The sequence below is a fragment of the Castanea sativa genome, chromosome 1, assembly GCF_040712315.1.
Source record: "Castanea sativa cultivar Marrone di Chiusa Pesio chromosome 1, ASM4071231v1".
Classification (NCBI taxonomy): Eukaryota; Viridiplantae; Streptophyta; class Magnoliopsida; order Fagales; family Fagaceae; genus Castanea; species Castanea sativa.
The window spans coordinates 80,395,616-80,421,118 of record NC_134013.1 but is presented as its reverse complement, the minus strand read 5'-3'; the positions used below and the strand labels follow the sequence as shown (position 1 = coordinate 80,421,118).

Here is a 25,503-nt window from a genome sequence, read left to right as displayed (position 1 = left end):
GAATGTACATTGACGATTAATGAAGAACAATTTCATTTGCTTTTTAAGTTTCTGACATAATTAGCGTAAGTTTCTCGAGTAAATAAATCTAACTCCAAGGATTGCACCATCATAACTTTCACATAATCATGCGCATATTATTAAAGATTTAATAAAAGGTGACATGGTTAATATATTTGAACAATGCCTTGATTAAAAGAAGAGAGGACCTCAACGATTAAACCCTTGTAATGCATAGCACTTTTCTAGTAAGATGTAAGATCCGATGACCATTCCTTACACAAACTTACTTAACACTTAAAGATATAGAACTTAAGATCCGAGTTAATAGCATGATAGCATTAACATCCGACATAATAAGGAGATAACTTTGATCAAAGTTATGGTCCGAAGATAAGACTTAACCAATTCTCCGTTTGATTCTTAAAAATTATAACTTCAAATGTAAAATTTCCCAAAGCGGGGAGGTCCGAGAACCCGGCATAGCTAAGGTTCGTTTAACAAATGACTAGACATCAATTTCCACAAGGTTTTTGGTCCGAGGAGCACTTAACCAAGTTACGTTTGATTCTTAAAAATGATAACTTCAAATGTTAATTTTCCCAATGGGAGGTCCGAGAGACCCGACATAGCTAAGGTTACATTTAACAAATGACAAGACATCAATTTCCACAAGGTTTTTGGTCCGAAATTTGCACTTAACCAAGTTTGCATTTTGATTCTTAAAAATGATAACTTCAAATGTTAATTTTCCCAAAGCGAGAGGTCCGAAGACCCGACATAGCTAAGGTTACGTTTAACAAATGACAAGACATCAATTTCCACAAGGTTTTTGGTCCGGGAGACCGCACTTAACCAAGTTTCGTTTGATTCTTAAAAATGATAACTTCAAATGTTAATTTTCCCAAAGCGTCCGAAGACCCGACATAGCTAAGGTTACATTTAACAAATGATAAGACATCAATTTCCACAAGGTTTTTGGTCCGAGGAGCACTTTAACCAAGTTTCGTTTGATTCTTAAAAATGATAACTTCAAATGTTAATTTTCCAAAGCGAGGAGGTCCAAAGACCCGACATAGCTAAGGTTACATTTAACAAATGACAAGACATTAATTTCCACAAGGTTTTTGGTCCTGAGGACGTACTTAACCAAGTTTCGTTTGATTCTTAAAAATGATAACTTCAAATGTTAATTTTCCCAAAGCGGGAGGTCCGAAGACCCGACATAGCTAAGGTTCTGTTTAACAAATGACAAGACATCAATTTCCACAAGGTTTTTGGTCCGAGGACCGCACTTAACCAAGTTTTGTTTGATTCTTAAAAATGATAACTTCAAATGTTAATTTTCCCAAAGCAGGAGGTCCGAAGACCCGACATACAAGGTTCTATTTAACAAAATGACAAGACATCAATTTCCACAAGGTTTACGATGATGCACTTAACCAAGTTTCCACATTCTTAGGTCAAGATCAAATGTAAGGTCATAACTTTAAAATGTTCACCGATAAAAGCACATTTTATTAATAATAATATCTTCTAAGATTATTTACATTCCATGGGCGTGGTACAATTCTTTCATCTAGGTCGGCTAGCCGATATGACTATGCACCTGCGATACAATGCGGTAGCTTGGGTCCTAACTTACTAACCCACAGGCCTTTCCCAAGGTCTCGTACAATCCCCGTTCCCATGCAATTCTTTGCCTCCGTGGGCGTTGTAACCAATTGGCTTAGGTACGTCCATTTTGATGCCTCGCGCCGTTCCTCAAGCAAATCTAGGCCTTTTCCGGGAGTCTTGTTATTCTCGGGGCTAAAGGAGGCCGAAAACCTTTATTAATGGATACGGCGCTCGGCTCCAGTCCAAGATTATTTCTCCGGTCCAACTAGCGCGGTGTGAGCCGATGTCCATGGCATGAGGAGCTCGATCATCTGTTTCCCGCCAACTCTTTTCTTGACCCAAATGACTTTGTTAACGGCATCCGTCTCAGCGTTTCCTCGAGGGGTCGTGGAATACCTATTTATAATACCCATGTCACCCTTCCTAAAAGCCTTTTCTGTCAAGACCTTCTTTCGGCCATTGTGTGGTAAAGTGGTATGCAGTAACGATGTTTTCCGAGACAAACTTCTTGGAGTCAATATCTCTATTTATTGGGCTCGGCCTCGGCCCATTTCCAAATCGGAGTTCATTGTTCCCACAAGAAGCCATCTTTTATTGCCGGCGCTCTCGGAAATGGCCCTGCAATGTCCAAGCCCCGTGCGAGAGTAAGTCGGGTTAATACCTATTTGAGAAACCGTCACCACTTATCATTTGCAGCGCCTCCGCATATTGGGCCGGCCAAGTTTGGGAAGAGACATTGGGTTAACCGAGTCGAGGTTTCTCTATGTGGGCTTCGGACTCCACTTCGTCTTATTCTTCTAGAAGCTCTCGCTCGGCCTCGCCAACATCAGACAATCTCATGTGGCCCACGAAAAGGAACGTTTGTATGCATTTTGATCCTCGGACAGCTAACGTCGAAACGCCTTTCGGCGTATCCACTTCGATTTGTCCTCGGGAAGGACATCATCCCTAAGAAAGATACGAAAGTGGCAATCGGCGATCCAACTAGGTCCGAGCCTTATTAGGATACGAGAGGCGTCGTTGACAAGAGTCCGGGAGCTCTAGCAAATCCTCAACGAGGATAACCCTAGGTAAACCCCGAGCCGAGGACGTTGCCGGCGTGGCTAAGGAGTGCATGGGTTTTCCGCTCAGAGATATGAGTTAAGGCGAAGGAGCCAAATTGAGTTTGCTGGCGACGCTTAACACGGGCCAAATATTCTGCATCCTAGGATCTACGCCTGGTCCCGTGGTCCGTAATGGCCGACCACCGACTTGAGAATCCGAGAAGATGTGGATTTCCCTTCCACCATCATGCCCACCATTTTCATGCCTACCAAGACCGCTTCGTATTCGGCCTCATTGTTAGTAGCGAGCGAGCCAATCTCGATTTTTCGAAGACAATTCTCGACGTTCCAACAATTCCGAATACCGCATCCTAGGATTATTAGCCGCCCCGTCCACATCCACATACACTTTCCAAATCGGAGGCATGGCGCATTGTAATCCACATGATTTTCATCCATGTGTGGTTCTTTTAGAGTTTCTTCCGGTAATGGCTCGGCAAATTCCATGTCCAAGACACGGCTTCCCAAGAGTGCAACACCCTCTTGTGGCTCAAAAGCCCCCGGGATGGTCCCCCACTTTGCTATCCTTCAGTAGTCGTCCTGCAGCTACGGGAAGCTGCCTGAATCGGGGAGCGGCAATTGCCACAACCATTCTTGTGTGGCCGAAAATAATGGGGAAGCTTTCGCGTGGCATGAACCACGGCTCTCAGGGGTTGATAACGCACCTCGGCATCACCCAAAGACTTACTAACATAATATACCGGCTGCACCCGCTATCATCTCTTGCTCCGGGACGGATGGCGCCGCGTGGACGGCGCCGCTGCATAAGCAAACAAAATCTCATGTGCCTACGCGAGAGAGAAAGAATGGGTGGTACAGAGATTGAATAGATATTGAAAGGCTTGAAAGGCTAACTCGGTCCATTGAAACCCTTTCCACTTATTTCCAAATAGCGAGTTGGAAGAAAGGACGACACCGGTGGCACCGAGATATGAACTGTTCAAAGTGGCAATCATTCCGTCGTCAACTTTTGAATTTCTTTTGGGTTCGAGGAGGCTGCAAGTCCCGAATAGCCTTGACCTTGCCGGGTTTACCTCTATGCCTCTATGAGTAATCATGTATCCCAAGAACTTCCCGGACCCCACGCCGAAAGAACATTTTGAGGCGTTGAGGCGCAACTTGTACCTTCGGTATCGAAAAGTGTCGGCCAAATCTTTCACATGTGAGGGGATTGTTTTGCTTTTCACCACCATATCGTCAACGTATACTTCAATGGTTTTCCCCATTTCTTGTTCGAACATTCTCGGTCATCATCCTTTGATAAGTAGCCCGCATTCTTCAGACCGAACGGCGTGACCTTATAATGGTAATTCCCCGTCGGTGTAATGAATGATCTTCTCTGATCCGATCCTCAGTCTGCGGAAGGAATCAGTGATAACCCCGGAAGGCGTCTAAGGAACTCATCCGAGGATGTCGGTGGCATCCGGTTGATCAATACGTGGCATTGGGAACGATGACGAATCCTTGTTCGGATCGGATGCCAAAGTCACATACCTCCACGTTCCATTTTTCTTTTTAACGACCGTATCTAACCACACGGTAGAAAACTTCTTTGATAGCCCCGGCTCTTTTGAGTTTAAGCACCTCTTCCTTCCCGAGCCTCGAATGTTCTGGAAGATCGCCGGAAGATCGCCGAGGTGGAGTTGGAATGCGGGTTGACATTTAAGTGATGACAATGTGATGATCCGACAGACTCCTTAGCTTCATAAGGATCCCACGCAAAAACATCAACATTATCCTTCAAGAACTCTAACAACTCCATTTTCTCTTGGTGTGGTAAAAGTACACCGACTTGGAAGAATCTCTCGGGTCATCGGCCACTTGGAAACTTCTCTAATCCCTCGCGTGTGTCTCTCGTCACCACTCCGTATGAATCAGAGCTGAGCTTAACTGCCCTTGATCAAAGCCGAAGACTCGCATCTGCGATGCGCATCGGCCACATCGATGATCTTGCGGTTACCGATTGGCTCCGCCGAGATTTCCTCGACACATTCCCCCGAGGGGGAATTTAACTTTAACATGTAAGGTAGAGGAGACGGCTCGGAAGGCTCACGTGCCCGGAGGCCGGCAAGGATGGCCGTGTACGGAGATCAACGCATCAGCCATGATGAAGTCCACCTCCACCGTTTCCGAGCCGACCGGGCAACGCTTATAGTGGACAACGTAAAAGTGGCGAGTTATAAGGAGTTGACCCAAGTCTTCAACCTAACCTTAAATAGATCGGGTACATGATATCGCACCGTCCCTCACGATCTATCATCACCCTTCTCACGTCATAGTTCGAGGGTAACCACAAGAGCATCGTCATGGGGCTAGATGGTCCCTACCTTATCCTCCTTGGAGAAACCTAGGACGGGCGGTGCCCTTCATCCTCTTAGGCCTACTACCCACATCCTCGACACGAGGATGGGAAGCCGCCATCACCCTCGTGGGACCCGAGCCGGTCCTCCCGTGGGGCGAAGATAACATTAATTGTTCCCAAGCTGGCCGAGATGTATTGTTCCTTCCGGGTTGTTTGAACCAACTTGGTGACACCGCAGGTGGGCTGACATAAGTCTTGCTTCAACTTTCCCTCACCGACGAGCCGCTCTAGATGGTTCCACGGGGTCCGACGAGTTCTCGGTAGTGTGGCCTACATCCCGATGGTACCGACAAAAGAGATTTTGGTTTCTTTTCGCGAGGGCCTGCCATCTTGCTCGTCATCGAAGAAAGGCTCTTTACGAACTTTCTCTAGTAATGACCGGTTCTCGAACACGATATTTACGGCTGAGGTGGCTGCCGAGCCGGATGCCCGAAGTAATCCCTCGGCTTGTTGTTGTGGTATCAGGCACGAAATCCCTTCTCTCCTGCGGGATAACCTTTTCCTTTCCCTTCTTTGGTCTTCTTCTACCCTCTTGTACTCATCAATACGATCCATAAGGCGGAGTACAACGCGGACGGGCTTTTTCGTCCAAAGACTTTCTTAGGTCGTGGTCGGTTGGGAGACCTACCTTAAAGGTATTAAGCGCCACCTCATCAAAGTCACCATCTATCTCGTTAAACATCTCCCGGTATCCGGTCGGAGTATGCTTTCGGTGTCTCCCCCTTCCTTCATGGCCATGGATAGCAGGCGAATCCAATGGCGGGGACTCTTGAACACGTACACGTAATGAACCGCGAAGCGAATGCCCTAGTCAGCTCCCCAAACGAGCCTACGGACCCATATTTGAGACCGTTAAACCATAGCCACGAGTCCCAATGTTGGAGTGGGAAAACTTTACACATCGTGAGTCTCATTGCACCGCCATCCTGCGGTTGAAGTGACTCACGTGCTCCATTGGATCGGTCCGGCCATTATAAATGGTGAATGGTGAACCTCGGGAAGCCTCCCCCTCTCAATCCTCCGCGAAAACGGAGATTTAGAGAGTTGGTGCAACGCCCATACTCATAGTATCGTTGCCTAAGCCCTTCACAACGCGAGCCACGGGTTACGGTCGCCCACTCCTCAGGACGTTACGCACCGCCGAGCGACCTTGAGCCGTATCCAACCGAAGAAGCACTAGACGAGGACGGTGAAAACTTACGTTTGCACGACGTAACTTCCTCTTCAAACGATTGATTTCCCTCTGCGCGTGGATTTAGAACCCTCATCGTGGGTGGTACTACCCTCTTCAGAGTGGCCCACTGGATATTCGTATGGACATCCGCCACGATCCTTCGACCATGACAAAGACGTTCGAAATGGTCTTCCGGTTGTGATCCTGTGACTCTGCATGGTGAGCCTAAGCACACCATAATATTCCTACCTCTTCTAGACTAGATTTCCCACACACGCCATTGTAAGTGCATTGTAAGTTGCACTGTCCCAAGAACGTTACGGGCTCGGGCAAAACAATGTAATTTGTAGAGTGTGGGCTTGAAAAAGTTAGAAGTGTTTGAGGATTAAATGGCAAGCCAAAGATTATAAACACTTAAAATCAACAAAGAATACTATAAGTCGATACGCTCGGACGTCGAGAAGCACTTTCTTATATTATTTATTTCTCTCTCTCTCTTTCTCTTTCCTTTAGGTTACAAAAAAAGGATCCCCCTTTTCTGTCTTAGATTGCTCTTTAAATACTACTCTTTTGAATACTTTGTACACGTGTTGCCTCACCTCCCCCTTAGCCTAGATATTTCTTTTCTCAGTGCCTTTGAATAGTAACCAGAAGTTTCTCTTCCACTGTTCAGGTGTCACTTCCCCATAAATGCGGCCAGGGTGGTAGGTGTAGGGTCTTTAATGTGGAGGTGGCAGCCTTTATCTTTGACATTTCTTCAACACCGGTGCTTCTGGGGCATTCTAGGGTTTACCCCTTTTAACCATTGGCCTTAACCGTGTCATCCCCTAATCTTTACTACGAAATCCCAAGTTCTTCGGTGTCCATCCAAGGGTAAGTTCAAGCTCGGCTGGATCCTCGGATCCTCGGCGTATGGGCCAACCCATAGTACTAACAAATTCTAAACCCAGGAGCAGGTCGGCCTTCCTTAACACGGCCCAAAAGGCCCACATTCTCATCAGGATCTTTTTGCCCCCCACATAAACAATTAATCGATAACATGTCTATTGATCCTTCATTACTTTGAAATTTTGTAAGTATAGAAAATATATGAAGATAATGTAAATCTAATGATGGACTTGTCGAAATTCACATTCAACTAAAAAATAGAGTGATATGTTATTACTTAAAGTTACACTATGTGGTATTTGGTGCGGGGTAATGTTTTAGAATTCCCAAGAATGTCTAAAGATTCTCATGTTTGGTTACAAATTATGCTAGGGAATCAGATGCCAGGGGAATCTGGATTCACCTTTTAAACCCCTCTCAATAGAAATATGGATTCCTTTTAAAATAGATGGGTATCCAGATTCCCAAGCTTAAGGCCTTGTTTGAGAGGAGTGAATGAAATGGAATGGAAATGAATGAAAAGAATAATTTTAGAATATTCTTCCCTTCCCTTGTTTTGGAGTTTTAATGAAGGGAATGAAAAACTCATTCCCTTGTGTGGGAATTTAAGTGGAAGGAAATGGAATTGGTAGAAGGGAACACTCATTCCTCTCTATTCCCTTAAAACCTCAAATTTTCATTCCCCTCAAAATTGGGAGGAATGGGAGTAAATGAAATTATATTTAATGATTTTTTTTAATAAAACTCCCAAAATACCCTTATATATTCAACTCTTTATTTTAAAATAGGGGTCTAATAGTAATATTGTCATAAACTTATTCCATTTTATTCCCCTCCATGTTGCTCCCAAACAAAATTACTTACATTCCATTCATTTTCATTCATTTCCATTCCTTTATTTTAAAACATCCAATCAAGGTTACTTAATTTCATTTCATTCCATTCCATTCCATTCTTTTCCATTCCTTTCCCTTACTTAAATACATTCAATTTCATTCCATTCATTTCCATTCCCTTATGATCATTTTATTCCATTCCATTCCATTCTATTCCTTTATGAACTCTCAAACGGAGCCTAAAGGAAATTGTATTTTTTATAAATGGACAATTTTAACCATTTTTCCTTATCATTTAAGTAATTAAGATAAAATATAAAACAAATAATCAATATCTTTTCTCACCAAAATAACATAAACAGGATAGACAACTTTGTTGATATATTCTTTAACAAAATTCTATTTAGATTTCACGTGTGGAAAAAAAAAAAAAGTTTGAAAGGGACCCGCCATTATTGCCAAGTATTCACTTTTGCTGTTGTGTGCATTGCTCAACAAATTATTAATAGTTTATATTTTTTTTCATTATTTATTTACAAGAAGATTCTTTTTAAAAGACTTGGTAGTTCACATTTAAATCTAAGGATAGAATGAGAAAAATAAATAATTCATTTAAAATTCTTGGGAATAAACCAAACATTATTATCTCACATTCAAAGGAATTTTAAGAGATTCCCAATGAAACCAAACATAAGAATAGTTACATTCTTAAGCATTCAGATTGTAAGGAATCACATTTCTAGGAATCTAGATGTCAGGAGTAATGTAGATTCTCCCATGTCAAACGTCACGTAAGTGTAACTTGAACCTCCACCACTTATATGAATTACATCATATAGTCTTACGTGTTTGATTGTCCTGTATGTTTTTTAGGTACATATTTTCAAACAATCCCATTCTCAAAAAGCTATAAAAATAAAATAAAATAAAATAAGTTTTACAGCAGACAACCACAAATGAATGGCTTAATCAACAGTTCATATTCAAACACAGTGCTCTCCCACTCCAGAAGAAAGCGTCAAATTCAATGGCTCTCCAAAACGAAAGCGTTCAACCCTTCTGCACTTAACAACAAGAACACTTCTTCTACCAATCATAAAGTCATAAATGAAACAGTGTTGAACTTGCATCAGTTCAATCACCACCTTCTAGAAGGTAATACATCCATACTTCCACCATGTTAATGGGACAGTCATTTTAAAGAAAAAATGACTTAAAGAGAATGTGCTCTACTTTTTTCTCAAAAGTTAGGAGAAGGAGAAATTGAATCTTGAAAACAACACCAGAAGGTACAAGTTGAGTTACAATGCTCTTAGCAAAAAGTATGCTTCTCTAAGAGCATTTGCAGCAGTGGAGCTAAATAGCTATATAGCTCCACCAAAACACAAGAAATTACCTCTTAGAAGCGGAGGTATAGGTATTTTTTTTTAGCTCTCAGCTACAGTGCACATGTATAGATACATGTGCACTGTAGCTCAAAGCTATAAAAAAAAAATTATTCCAACTTAAGATTAAAATAATACCACTTGCTCCTATTTTTTTCATTCTTTTATCATCGTGCCTCTCTCTCTCATTCACTCTCATCTCATCATCTAAAACTCAAGCTCACACTCTCAACTCTGGTCTCCTCACTCTGTTTACCGCCGCCGGACTGACTCGTCGTCAACGTCGCCGCCACCGAAGCTCAACGTCACCGATCCACCAACCAATCAACTCGCTCACCCTCAGACCCACACCGTCCCAAGCTCTCAAACTCTTTCAACGTCACCGACCCACTCTCTCAAACAGACATTTCACAACACTCAAACCAAAGCATCACAAAACAGCTGAACAATTAATTATAATTTTGATTTACATGATCATATGCAAACACACACGCATCAGTAAAGAAAGCAAACTGAGACCCATACGCAAACACACACAAACCCAAATGCAAAATCAACAGATCGGCGAAGGATGATGGATGAACGGAGCTGGGCCGAAGATGGGTGAGGAGGATGATGAATCGGGTCGGCAATAGTGCGTGGGTCGGCGATGATGTGTGAGCTTCAATATAATGGTGCATGAGCAGCCACGATGGTGTGTGAGCTTCGATGGAGGCGGTGAGGAGTATGATGAATCGGTGAGGATGATGGATGAGGAGAATGATTGGTGAGGATGATGGATGAATCGGTGAGAGTTTGAAGATGAGAGAGAGGTGAGAGTGTGAGAGCTTTGAGAAGGAGAGAACGAGGGTGAAACTGAAACGGCTGGGGCTGAGTAAAAAGAAATAGAAAAAAAAAGAAATATATATATTATTTTAATGAGTGAGAATAAAAAAAAAATTTTTAAAGTAGTATTTGAGTTTAGCTTTGAGCTACAATAGCGATTGCGGCGGTTGCGGCAACAGTAGTGGCGGCAGTAGCAATTGTGGTGGTGGTGGAAGAGTCGGTAGTGGCGGTTATGAGTTGTTGTGATTATTGTTTATTGTAGTGGATATATTATTTTATTGTAGTAGATATATTATTTTATTATGATTTTTATATTATTTTATTGTGTTGAAAGCTAAAATAGATCCACTGCTGCAGCATATTTTGTAAAGTGAATAAGTAAAATAGATAAAGTAACTTTTTGTAGAGCTTAAAAGCTAAATTTTTAGCTTCACTGATGTGGATGCTCTAAAGAGCCATCTATTGGTACAATGAAAGCTAAATAGTTTTAATCTCACCTAGTTACCAAATGTAAAAATTCATAAATGTCCATCAGAAGAAAATTGAACTGCACAATACCAAATTACTCCAGATGGGACTACTAAAAAATGTGCAACTAAACTAAGTAGAGTATTTTCAAAGATATCATAGTCGACCATCAAAACTGAGATTTTATGTGTATCGTGGAGAGGCAGAAATGAAATATCTCCAAATTCCATTAAGGTACAATGGAATGATTTTGTCCCACATAGCTACTCTTAACTGACCTGTTAAATTAATTTTCAAAGCTGACTAATACAACTGTAACACAAAATACAAAATTATTAAATTTAAAAATTCAAAGAATTTACAGTAGGCCTCCTAAGTTTCTTCCATGATCACTATTCAAAAGTATCAGTTCATCTTGTCTTTCATCACAAGTGGCCCCTTCTTCCTCATCATGTTCATCATCAGAATCCCCATCAACAAACCTAGGAACCCTGTTTAGTCTATGTTCATTGCTAGATTGATCCAAATTTCCTGCAATTTGATTAGCTTCCTCTTGTTCTTCTACTGTTTTAGCCAAAGACAACAGAACATTCTTTGCTTTCTGATCAGGAGGAAACCCACAAGACTCCATTTCCTTGTACCAAACAACAGCACTGCCAAAATCCCTGTTTTTGCCATATGCATCCATAATTGTGGTCAAGACTGTTTGATTTGCTTTGACACCACATGCCTGCATTTCCTCATATTTCTCCATCATCTTCTCAAGGTTATTTATCTTTGCATACCCTTTGATCAATGCCCCATAAGTGACAACATTGGGTTCAAATCCATCTTGTTTTAGTCTTCTGAGGAAATTTTCCGCACCCTCCATATCAGAAGCATTCACATAAGCCGATAACATAGTCGTATAAGAGCAAAGATCTGGGGTAAATCTGCAAAAGCAAACAATGATAAAGAGTAGTGCACCCTTGTCATTAAGACAGCAAATGTACATGGGCAGCTATCACTCTGTTAAGCACCCTTGTCAATATCCATGACTCCTATACATTATTTTCCATCTAGAAGGGCATGCATTTGGTCATTGCATTCATATTCTCCCATCCTTGACATTGAATAATAGTCGTAACAAAAGTACTTCATAATCCTTTGCTCTGTCAGACACTTGAAAGGATTACAGAGAACCTATTTTTTGAGGTTCTATACTTGGCAAATCTATATAGGGTGACTGGATTTTTAACTGACGAATAAGAGTTTCAAATAAACATCTACAAAAAATCCCCATGCTCAAAAGAGAATGTACAATTTGAACCAGTTTACCGTACAAGACAGAAAAGAAAGGGGGAAGGAATTAAGCGGAAGGATAGGTGGATGAACCATGAACACTGTCTGAGGAGAAATTTATGCTACAAAGAAAGAGAGACGGATAGTAGAAGTGGATTTTTTATTTTCCTTTTTTTAAGAAAAAAAGAAAAGAAACACAGAAAAGACCAACCCCCCCCCCCCCCAAAAAAAAAAAACTCACAAGGTCGAACAGACACCTCGATGGATACAACACTGCACCAACGAACAGACTAAGGACCAACTGACACCTGGATGGAAACAACACAGGCAAACAGGCAATCTAGAAAGAGAGGCATGGATGGACACGCATAGCAGTGTAACAACACTGAGTGATCACTTGTTAGCAATGATATACTTAGGCAATTCCTAATATAAAATATCTCTGAAAAAGAAATTAGCACTAGAAGTTTTAAGACTTGAGACTGAGTTAGCAATGACAAGACATGGATGACCTCATGGAGGACATGGACCCAACAACTGCTAGGTCCTTCCAGAATACAGCTCAATGATACCAACCTATGTACTTCATTAACTGGACCAATTTAAGCTTCACAAAAAGAAAGAGAGATACAATTAAATATCTAGTCAAAATCATTGTCTAATATCTGAAACAGGTCAGCTTCTGAAAAGAGTTCAGGCAGGAGTAGGTTATATTCTTATTAACATTATTGAGCACAATGAAAGAGCTTGTGTCTTTGAGAAATCAACAGAAAGAAACCTCAAAAAATTTTGCTATGAATAAATTTGAACTTGTATAAAGTGCATATGATGATTTGGGGATAGAAAGTGTAGAGTAATCACAATGCAGGTAATGAAAACATTACCTGTCCCTTTTCATGCTCTTAAACACAGTGCGAGCTTGCTCCACCATCCCCGAGATCGCAAATGCATCAAGCAAGATATTATAAGCTTTGTGGGTTGGTCTGGAGAAAAGACAAAATGACAGGTGTTGTAATCTTCAAAACCAATGGAAATCTCGAATAAGCACATAGTAGTTAGCCATTGGCTAGTCAGTTGCCATCAGCTTGTCTTGGTAAAGCAATCAGCATAACAAAAACCAACCCATAAACTAAAAGTTTAGACTTCTTCCTGAAAAAATAACCGACAAAAAACATGACGAATAACTCCTAACCCAATCTATATATATTTAAAAGCTAAAGCGTAGTATTTACTATTAGTACCCTCACGTTGAGCCACATTAGCATCCTTATCATCTCTCTCTCTCTCTCTCTCTCTCTCTCTCTCTCTCATTTTTACCTGCCTTCTCTTTCCTTGAGTTCATTCAATCCCGGATCCCTAGGAGTGGCGGGAGTGACACTTCTCATTGGTATCTCAAAGGGAATGGCAAGTTTGATACCCAGTCCTATTACAATATCATTAGGGGTGCAGTTGCCTCCAACTTTCCGTAGAATGGTGTTTGGAAAGCTAAGATCCCTAGGAGGGTGGCATTTTTTGTGTGGACAGCGATTCATGGACAAATCCTTACATTAGATAATCTTAAGCTTAGGGGGCGCATTTTGGTGAATAGGTGTTGTATGTGCCATCGGAATGAGGAAACTATGGATCATCTTCTCCTCCACTGTCCGGCAGCTCATTCTCTGTGGGTTTATATGTTTCAGATCTTTGGGACTCAATGGGTCATGTCAGGCAATGTGGAAAGCTTGGTGTATTGTTGGAGTTTTTGGCTGGGAAAATTTAATTCAGGCATACGGAATATGGTTCCTGGTTGTTTAATGTGGATTGTTTGGAAGGAAAGAAATCGGCGCTCTTTTGAGGATATTGATAAATCCTTGGTTCAATTACAAGCTCTATGCCAAAAGACTTTATTTGATTGGTCTAGGTGTTGGGGCTTCTTGGATTGCTCCACTATCGTCGAGTTTATTTGTTCTCTTAGTATTGCATTTTAAGTTTTTTCTTGTTCTTTTTTTATATTTGTTTGTTTGTTGCATTTCCTTGTGTTCACCATCATGAACACCTTGTAGTGGCTCTCACTTGTTTTCAGTTTGATTTATTAATATTCTTATTACCTATCAAAAAAATTAATCCCCAAATTATTGTTACACTTTTTCCAAACTTTCCCTTCCCTTTTACCTTTTCATCTTCCCACTACTATCTACCTTAATATCATCCTTCCTCTACCCCTTTATCTTCTTTTATTTTTGCCTCTTCTTATTCTCATCATTTTACTACAAATTTGCAATTATCTCACATTCTATTCATAGCTTTCTCAATTCCCAAAAAAAGGTTATCTCTCTCTCTCTCTCTCTCTCTCTCTCTCTCTCAAATTTTTTTCCCATATTTTGGTGAATTTTTTAATCTTCAATCTCTATTTTAGGTTGATGAACTTTTGCGTTCTTTAGAGCTCTACTTTGGGTTAATCTAATTTAGTTTTGTGTTTTTAAATTGTTATCTTTTTTCTTTTATTTGATTTCATAAATGTTATCATATTACATTATAAAGATAATATATACGAATATAGTGTTGTTCTATTACATAGCATGACTATGATAATTTGGTGTGTATTACTCTTTTTTTTTTTTATAAGTGGTGTTTATTAGAATATCTTTTTAACTTTTTTTCTTCTCATCTAATTTTCTATAAATTTGTTATTATCTCTCATATTCTCTCTTGAAAAAATTATTAATCTCTCTCTCTCGATTTTTTATTATTTCTAGCAGCTCTATTTTAGATTGATGAAACATTATGTTTTTTTCTAACTCTATTTTAGGTTAATATGTTTGAGTGTTGTATTTTTAAGTTCCCCAACACAAGTAGTCTCTCTCCCTCTTATAACTTTGGTTTGATTTTTGTTTGAATTAATACTTAGCTATTTTGGAAATAAGAATTTGAATTTATAATACTTATCAGAAAAAAGAATTTGAATTTATATCAAAACACAATATCGGCTAAGGATTTGAATGTGTCTATCAATTATTTGAGTAATACTAAAAAGTAATTTTGCTATGAGTTTTGATTATCATGATAATCTCCTTTAAAATAATGAGGAATTTGAATAATTTATATGAAACTTAAAAAGTTTAGTTGTAGAGAAAAAAATTGGAAAAACATAACACACTATAACACAATTTCAAAAAATATGAACCAGCTCATAAAGGAATAGTATCAATCAAACACTTCACCAAAAATAATAGTGTTAGAATTATGGTTAAGTGTACCAAGTTAAATTACCGATTGTCCCAAAAGTTTAAGTTGTTAGGAAATAGTGAGTTTAATCACTTAACCATAATTCTAAAACTCTCCCTCATTTGTGGGTCTAAACTTCCCCTTAGTAAGTGGAGGCCCAACAAGTGGGAATTTAACATTTTAAATGGGAGGTAGAGTGAAGATAGGGATCGAACTCAGGATCTCCTGCTCTAATACCAAGTTAAATTACTGATTGTCCCAAAAGTTTAAGCTATTTGGAAATTGTGAGTCTAATAATTTAACCATAATTCTAACAAATAGAATGATATAATCAAACACTACACCAAAAATAATAGAATGATATATTGGTTGAGATAGAAAGAAGAAAAATCATTTTAGAAATTGTTTAATTTTTAAGGAAAACAAATTACCTTTATAAAAGTAGTAGAAACTTCATGCGGAAAAGCATGAGGTTTTGCCATGTGGTGCGCTCTTTGAAGATAATTGAAACACCCTTAAACCACATTAGAGATAAGAACAAATTTAAAAATAACTCTTTATTTCCTTTGATTCAATGTTTCAAAACTATTTTTTGTTTCAATATTCAATGTTTCAAAACTACTATTTGTTTCATTTAGTTCAATATTTCAAGACTTTTCCCCTCTTTCGCACGCACAAAACTCTTTGCATTTTCATTCACCCTTTTTCACTTCTACTCCTTTGTATGCCCACAGCCCTCATGACATCTCATCTCAAATACACTTAGACAAAAAATTATGTCATTTACCTTCAACTTTTCAACGACACCTACATAACTCCAATATTATCGTATCATTTGATCCTAGTCCATATGAGTAGACTGTGACCAAGGAAGGGGCTTGCGTTTTTAATTCAGTGATGGTAGTTTACGGTTTCATGTTAAAGTTGGACGTTGTGGATTTTGTGAAGATTGTGATTTGCTTTGAGTCTTTGGATGTTTGGGATTTTGGTTTGGGAAGGTCATAAATGTATTTTGATTTAGAACACAAGAAAAAAAAAAAAAAAAAAAAAAAAACCTTTTAATTGATTATTTATGAAGTTGGCTTTTTTTTTTAGAACTCATAATTTGTAGGTAACTTTTTAGTTTTTTTTACTGCTATTTTGTGCGGTATGAGCTATAGTGATAAAAGTAAAAAATTGATGGTGATTTCAAAGTGTTTTTTTTTTTTTTTCTAAGATACGGAAGTCCAACTAAAGGCAATTAAATTTTGATAAATAGAAGCTTTTTTATCCAATTTCTCTTTATTTATTCATGTTTTGTTGCTTACAAATGATTTCCTTAATTTCATTGAGATAATGAATTGGGAGATTGGGGTCTCCATATTTGGTTGTGAGAATAGAGTGGTTGAGGAAGTGTTTGGGAGATTACTTAAATTTATGTAATTTTAGGAGAAAAAAAGTATTTTATGCTTTATATTTGTATTTATAGATTTCAATATCATTTTAAAAAATAAAGTTTTCTTTTAACAGTAAATATTATAATTTGTTAGTGTTATAGTATTATATAATTTTTTAAATAAAATATGAATTAAGAAAATCAAGTTTCAAAGTATTTAACAATATTGTGGACAAACATAAATATTATATAACAAAATGAATATTATATATAGGTCTTAATATACATAAAAATGATTTCAAATGAAATTTTAAAGCATCAGCGCATCGTGCGGGACATCATTTAGTTCTTCTTAAAGTTTCAATATAATGATAAGTTGGTTTACCAGAGTTCATAATGCAATCATGATGTTTTATTGACCTCGTTTGGGAGAGTTGGATTTTGAACTTTGAAAAGCGCCAGAAGAGAAAAATAAACAGAGACGATAAGCCAAATTTATTATTTCAAATTCAGACAAAAATGTGTGCAAAGAAGCCCACCAACTAATTTAGCTTTACCAGGTTGAGTGAGCTTCAGGTTAAATCAGTTCAACTGATACAACCCATTTTTTTTCAAATTAAACTTTCAAGACCTGTAGCTCCCTATAAAAGAAGAAAAGTTAAGAATGTGCCTACACACCTGACACCAGCATCAAGCATCTCCTCAAAAACAGCTAGCGCTTCATCCTCCCTTCTTGCTTTCCCATAGGCATTAATAAGTAGGGCATAGCTGACAACATCAGGTTGAAGACCAGATCTTTGCATCTAAAAATCATGAAAATACTTCAAAAATCTGATGAATGTAATATTAACAGGAGATTAAACGGCAAGGTGCGCAGAAAAATGAAAATTCAAAGAGGTATTTAAAAATAAATAAATAGACAAAAACTACCTCACAAAGCATCAGGGCATATTCCAGAATTTCTCTTTGGTATTTACAGGTTCATCAAGAGATATTACAATCAGCTAGGTGCATGAAGTCAATCACTTGGCCCACAATTTCCACACAAAAATCATCTTGATGATCATTGAAAAACCAGTTCTCTTTACCAAAAGGATCTATTTACATAGAACTATCAAGTATCCTTCTTCTTTTTTGCGATGAAGTACAATTATTATGAGTTAACTTATTATGTTTCCATGTCACTAGCATAAATAAATTACTAATGCTATTCAATGACAGAAGGTTACCTTAAAATGTCAACATAAACAGGCTTGCACACCCTCAAGTCTTATCCAAAACCTTATGAATTATTTAATTTAAACAAAGACATTTCATAAGAAACCAGAAAAACAGACATCAAACCCATTTTTCCCATATTGGTTTGTCATATTAATTGTGTCCATCAAGAAGGAAAACACCACCCACCTCATTTAAAATCAGAACAACTGAAAGGATCTCCTTACAGGTTTATGCCATATTTGAGAACTTCAATAGAGAACGTGTTATCTACATGCTGACTAAAAGTATCAGGGAAGTAACAGACATACTTTAAGAAATGCAATGATGGATTTGAGAAAAAGATGTTTACAATTAGGTTGCAATAGTTTGATGCAGTAAGACTATTAACTGATTTCTGATTGTCAGTTTTGGAGAAGCCTGAACTCTCCTATTCTGAAAATGAATAAAGAAGATATGGATCGATGAAGAGGATTCTGAGGTACTATGGAACCCAGTGATTGAGTAATTTTAGACAATGATAGGCTGGTATCTCAGAGCGCTTTTGAGATGGGTGCAAAAGATCAAGATGTTGGGTTTTGTTTCTGGAAAAAGCTTGACTAGTTAATTGTAATAGAAGGCAGTATATCAAACCCAATAAATCTACAAGAAGGTTGTATATATGCCCCATTGGTTGGGAAGGCTTGACCTGAGGAACAATCTCACTACCAGAATTCCAGTTAATCAAATTTTTAGTAGTGTCACTTAGACAGTATGGGGGTTATTACTATTCTTACATTCTGTTAAATTGTTATGACTGCACATGGAGAATCTAGCTTTTTTGCAACTCGAAAAAAGGCCATACACTGCTACTCCATGATTTTACATGGAGAACCTGCTCAGTGTAGATATTTTACTTTTTCCCAAATCTACGTATCTCTTGATCAAAATCAGCACTAAAAGGTCATAAATCAATCTGTTCACGTCTAACCCTAAAGTTGCCTCAATAGATTATCTTGACTTGATTGGGATCAACCTAAATAGTCAAATCCACTATATCTCCTATTTTCAAGGAATTTGCCTTCATCTTCCACAGGTAGTCCATAGAATTCAACCTCAAAAAGAAACTGTTAAATTACCACTCATCCCAATGGATTACGCTGATAGAAAGAGGGAAATCTAATCATTCAATTATTCTTCTAACACTTCCCCTCATATGTAGGCACAAGACTTTCCCTCAAAAATAAGGCACAACATGTGGAATTATAGACTTAAATGGCAGATATGAAGAAAACTGCTTGTTTTGGTACCATGTTAAAAACAATCATTCCCAAAAATTTAAGAATTTGACCTCTACAATTTAAGTATGAACCTTATACCAAAGTTTTTTACCCACCAATGAACATTTGACCACTACAATTCAGAATAACTCAGGATAGAATCCTTTTGAGCCCTTCCTCCATATGACCTATCATGCCAAAATTTGATATGCCTTTCCAAAGACTAAAGCCCCCATAGGGTCTTCTAACCACTTCAGAAGTCCAATCACCCCATAATACCCCATATTTTTGCCCCTATGACATCTCCAAAACTGATGGCTCTCCTCTCCCAACCTCCATAACCACTTATCTAACAACAAAGCCTGACTGAAGGTTCCTCACTCCCAAACCACCAGTTTTTATGGGAGAGCACACCACACTCCAATTTACCAAATGGAATTTGAATTCCCCATCTCTCCCACCCCACAGGAAATTTTGTTGATGCGTAGGAATAGTAAACAAAGAAAGAAAACAAATTGGAAGGATAGATAATGTACTCAAGTAAGATCATAATGATCCCCTTCAATAGGTAGAAATTTTTGCATTGAACTAGCCTTTTCTCTGTCCTTTCAAAAAATTTAGTTCCAAACTGCAGTAGTTTTATATGATGAACCCAGCCGAATAGCCAAATAGTTCATAAGGTAAAGATCCCACTTTACAATCCAATAGTGTGGCCAATCTATGTTTTGAAGCAAGTTAATCACCAAGCCCAAAATTGCTTCAAAACATAAAATCATAGCACGGATTTACAAGACATTAGAAGCTAAAACATCACAAAACAAGAAAGTGTCATTAGCAAGCATAAGATGTGAAACAATTAGAGCTTCTCTATTTCCTCCCTCCACTTGGAACTTGACTATGAAACCTCCCTCTCCAGATCTCGCCAACATGCCACTCAAGACCTCGTCCCCAACACTGTTTTAAGCCTATTAGCTAGCATTCATATTTAATACCACCAAAAGTTTAAGAAACAGTATCAACTAATATAAACCCACCTCAATTCTAGATAAATGAAACTGCTCATCCTTCTGTCCTTAAGGACATCCATCAACATTCCTTTGATGTCTAGTTCATTTTTGTATTTCTCTATCTTTATAATTTGTATTCTTTGAAATTGGACTGCACAAATCCCATGTGTCAGCCTATATAATAAATAAATAAATAAAATTTAAAATCCATCAACATTGCTAAATCATAAGAATTTTAGGGACTCTTTTTAATCATGTTAAGGAAATCAGCATTGCTAAAACACAAGAATTTTAAGGACATTTTTTTTAACATATTAAGGAAGTAAAACATAGATATATAGCTTATTCTTAGATAGCTCACCAGCTAAAACACATTAGCTGGTGATTACTTAAAATTAATTACAAAATATCTCTATATCAAGAGGGAATTTCATAATGAAAGATCCATTTGAAGTTTTAAATTCCTAGGAATAATAGCGGAAATCATAGAACGTCTAGAAACAGCTTATTATAGTACTAATGCTGCATGCTTATTGTCTATAATCACAATAATTTTTCACTAGTGACTGTCAGTGCATATTATATTCCGGTTACATGAAAGATAAATCAGAAAGTTCTTAATTTTACCTGGTCATACATCTTTGAAACTTCCTTGTAATTAGTCTCAAATGACATTAAGCTATTATAAGTAACTGTTGATTGTTGAACTCCTCTCTCAGCCATGAGTGCAAATACTTTTCGAGCTTTCTCATAACTCCTTGCCTTCTTATGCATATAAATCATCATGTGAAACATCTTTTGGTCTGGCTTTAAAGGTGATTTTTCCTCATTTAAAAGGGTCTCGAAAACGTCTTCAGCTTCCTTGAACTTACCTCCCTGCAGTAGCTCCCGTCACTCATGAAATTGCAAGATAATTTAAATTATGAATTACATCTTAGGTTAGAGAGTCACTCCCACTATAAAAATTAAATAAATAAACTTACACAAAAAAATAAAAATAAAAAGAAGAAGAAGAAAACTCATCCCATCTCTATGTATGGTATCGTAAATATATTATGATACACATGAAGTTGGGGATGCAACGTGTCTAGGTGTTCAATTTATCTATTTTAAAAAATTTCTACCATTTTGGAGTGTTCATTAGTTTGATTGGTCTATAGAGAATCCATAGTCAACCCCAAATACTGAGGGACTAAGGCTTGGTTGTTTTTGTTATTGTTGTTGGAAGTCCAGTAGCCATAACAAACATGTCAGGTCTTTATCCAGTCAAAGCTTGGAGTTCTATCAACTTTCAGTCGTGGATTCAAGGCTCATTAAGTTCTTTGTAGGGTCAGCATTCAGTCAAATCTTAGACCATCAACAACTTTCACTTTCAAAGTAGTGGTAGAAAACTATTACTTTCTAGAGCAGTTTATGTCAAGTCTCAAAAATGCCTGTAGTGACGATTTTAGATCATAACTTCAATAGATCAGATTGTGTTGAAGGCTTTGAGGCAGCCATAAAGGACCCTGCAATTCAGGCATAGTTCAGATGGTCTATTTCATTAATAGATTTTCAAAATTTATTGTTCTCAAATTTTTTCAAGTTAAACCTAAAGTTCTAATTCTATGACTACCAATTTTTTTTTTATAAGTAATAAAGATTTATTGATATATAAAAAAAAACACCCAAGTACACAAGGAGTATATAGGGGTATACAATCAATTCCAAAAATTACATAAATCAAGTAAATCAAGAATTGAAAATAAATGTTGATTTCTCAAAGTTGACAACCAGTCCAATAAGGTTCTAAAAAAGAATAACTTGAGATCTGGCATAGTTCTCTTATTATCTTCAAAGCACTTGCTATTTCTTTCCCTCCAAAGACCACATCAAACAATGGGAACAACTATCCTTATATGACCATTTCAATGATGACCAAACCGACCTTGATAGCAAGCTAGAAGCTCAACAACAGACTTTGGCATCAAGTTATAGGGCTTAAAAAAAATTTTACCTCAACAAATATCTTAAGTATTATTTGATATGTTAAAGCTGAAGGTTGAGGGCCTGAAGACAACATCCTTCGAAATATTGCTTCAGCATTATTGTATCGACCTCCTCTTCCATATGCTTCCATAAGAGCAGTGTGGGATATGACACTTGGTGCGTAGCCCTTCTTATTCATCAAGCTAAAAACTCTCTCGGCCCTGTTGAAGTCCCCTTGCTTTCCATAAGCTGTTAGAAGCATGAGGAAATCCAGTTCACTAAACACCCACCAGCTTTGAGCCCTGAGCCATTCAAGGATCTACAACACAAAAGAAGACTAGTATGTAACATCGAATTAGAAGATCAAAAGCATATATTGACCACCAAAGTAATGAGTTTAGGAATAGTATATTCATTTTATTCCAAAGCACAAAAATGAATGTGTGTGTGTATGATAGAGATAGTAGCTCATATTCTGAATCAGAAAATAACACTGGTCTCTAGTTTGAGGGCCTCATGGTATGGTAACGGTACCTTGGGAAATTTAAAGTACATTAATAGGGCAGACAACAGTATAACTATGTTGTAATCTTTAAAAAAAAAATTTTAAAAAAAATCATATAGTGGAATGATCCGTTGCTTGTTTCTGTGGATGTATGCACACTGTCAAACCATGAAAAGTTCTATGATTGTGTAAATAGAAATCTTCAACATTTATAGATAGAAGATAGATACCTCAATGACAAGTTTCCATTTGTTTAGTTGCTTAAATCTAAGCAAGGTCCCAAGGACCGTGTCTCTTGAAATGCCCCGGTTACTAACATTCAGTTGTTTGAGCACCGCAACAGCGGAACCCGTCTCCTGAATTTCAGTCATCAGTCTCCTCCAACTCTTCTGATCAGCTTCGTCAGCTGCATCTCGGAATTCCTCGAAACCTTCCTTCTTCTTCTTCTTCCTCTTCCTGGGTGCCAACATTCCCATACAAACAACACCACCCACTCTCCCTCGTATCCTAACATTGCTCACATTATTTACTACAATTGATTTATTACTGCAACATAACACAACAGCAACAAATGAATTATTACATATATTCACTTAAACTGCATAACAATATTCTCATTCATTGCAACTACATAGTCTATTGGGAAATGAATATTGAAAAAAAAAATTCAAAATCCAGTTTAGAATAAAGAAAACCATCACAATCACATTAAAATACTGCTCTCTATTTTGATAAAAACCAGCAACACCCAGAAATAAAGACCCTTTTGGATAAATAAAAAGAGTGGCTGAAAACAGGAATAAAGGGGGTTTATTCTTTATTGGGGTTTATCAAATTCAAGTACTAGATGAAGAGAGAGAGAAAGAGAGAGAACCTGCAATTAGTAAGAGGAACTGAAGAAATGAAGGGCTTGAGAAATAAGGTTTGAGGCATTGAGTTTGAGAGAGAAAAAAGAAAAATCTTATCTATTTAGACACTCTTGAGTCTGAGCTCTGCCTCATTCTCCGGGCGCGCTTTTCTTCGGGTTCGGAAAGGCATATGACAATTTATTTTTTTTTCAAAAAGTCCAAACTACCCTTCACAAGCTCGTACAAATTTCAATGCCCTTTTAAGAACAAAACCAGAACATAATTTATATATTAAAAAAATTATGACTTAAATTTAAAAAATAAAAAAATTGATTTGGATTTTAAATAATTGTGAATCTCGGCATTCGGAATTGTTCAAAACTGAACAGTTATTTGTTTCCGGCGATAGCAGGGCCTTGAAATAGGTGCGTCGGTCAAGCGTAGTTCATGATTAAGTGTTCCTTGAAGCCATCCCTATTGAGGAAATTCGTCATTTAACTCCATTTTATGAACAATTTCGTTAGTTAGCAAGTTTTCAAAACATATTAGCAAACTAGCATCTCGAGTCTCTTAGCGAGTTCATTGTAGCTGTTGGGAAATTTAAACCTCGGTTGATAGAATTAACAAATTTTATACCCAAGTTGTTAATTAGATTTATTATAAATAAATCTTGTTCAAACACACAAACATCAATATCATGTCAATATCATCCACAACGGAAAAGTAAATAAGACAAAATATGATAACCCAGACAAAATATGTGGGGAAACTTTCCCGAAAAGCACTTCATTATAGTAAAGAGAAATTTCAGATCTAATACAAAATTTTTGTCCCTAGACTCTACAATCCACGTAGATAAACTAACAGCAGAAACCTTCTACCGCTTCAACACCTTTGAACTCTTCAATATATGAACGCTACCCTTTTGCACGTGACCATCTCCAGCAACTTGAAGATGTTGTTGGCTGCAAAATTCTTCACTTCATCAACAATAAAGATCAAGAAGTACTTGGTTATAAAACGCCTAAGGTGCAAAAGATACAGTAACTTCTTGCAGAGAGAATAAGGCACTAGGTCACTTTCTGCACGTGTTCTCCATGTATAACTGCCTTTAAAATAAGCCTTATATATGTACTAAACCCATCTTAGATCTACTCAATTACAAGTAAAGTGTACTTTGTCAAAGGATTAGCCAACTTACATAAAATATGTCTCTAACAATCTCCTCATTTGGCAATCTGTGACAAAATCACAGCAAAACAAATAATCATGAAAGAAGTCATAAATCACTTAAACTCATAAACACTTGTTGAATACAATAAGTCTAACCCTAACACAAATTCTTGAAAAATTTTGTAAGAAGAGAGCTTATGGCACGGTAGACTTTCACAGCCTATCTTTCTAAAACACTTAAATAAGACTCATCAAGGCATCATATGTGAAAAAGAAATATAGATTGCGTATATAAAGAAACATGCGTATAAAAATAAAGAATAAACAACACATGTAAAGATAGGTGAAGAAGATATACATCATATATATATATATATATATATTGTAAAAATGGTCACAAGACCGGTGTATAAGAAATTAAAAGAAGCTCCTAAAACAACAAAGAGGTAAACACTCCCCTTAACAAGATGAAATACTACTTCCCTTTACAAAAGCATGTATTTTTCCTCTTAACATGTATAATCTTAAAAAGGAGCTACATTTTCTCCCCCTTTTTGTCACGATTAACAAAGGGTACAAGAAGTTATAAAGCTTCATCTGAGAAACATAAAGATGATCTAAGATGATTAAGGGACACAAGGAATCCATATAAATGCATGAATGTAATGAAATAAGATGCTATGGATGACAAGATAAAATATGCAAAACATGTGAAAAATAATGCATGCAAGAGGGTCTTGACAGATCGAGAAGCTGTCAAGCTACTATTAAGCTGGCAAAAAGCACATAAAATTACCTCGATAAATTGAGATATGTGTCGAAAATCTATCGAGACGCTACCCAGAAATCTCGATGGATCAAGAATCGGTCGATAATGTATTGAGTAGATAAAGAGCACAAAAATTTGGCTCGATGGATCGACCTAGCTATCGAGAAGCTATCGAGGTCAAATCTAGAAATCTCGATAGAAGAAACTTGTGTCGAACTGCTGTCGAGAAGGCATCGAG

At 37.6% G+C, this 25,503-nt stretch overlaps 1 protein-coding gene across 1 annotated transcript; it reads right to left on the bottom strand.

Moving 5' to 3' along the window:
* Positions 1–10,791: 10,791 nt before the first annotated feature.
* On the bottom strand, positions 10,792–23,506 carry LOC142621905 (pentatricopeptide repeat-containing protein At3g59040). Its single transcript, XM_075795277.1, has 7 exons — positions 23,350–23,506; positions 22,706–23,021; positions 21,999–22,289; positions 20,630–20,878; positions 17,197–17,321; positions 12,824–12,922; positions 10,792–11,590 (listed from the first exon to the last, which is right to left on the bottom strand). The coding sequence occupies exons 1-7, from the start codon at positions 23,406–23,408 to the stop codon at positions 11,017–11,019; spliced, it is 1,713 nt and encodes a 570-aa protein (XP_075651392.1). The 5' UTR covers positions 23,409–23,506; the 3' UTR covers positions 10,792–11,016.
* Positions 23,507–25,503: the final 1,997 nt, after the last annotated feature.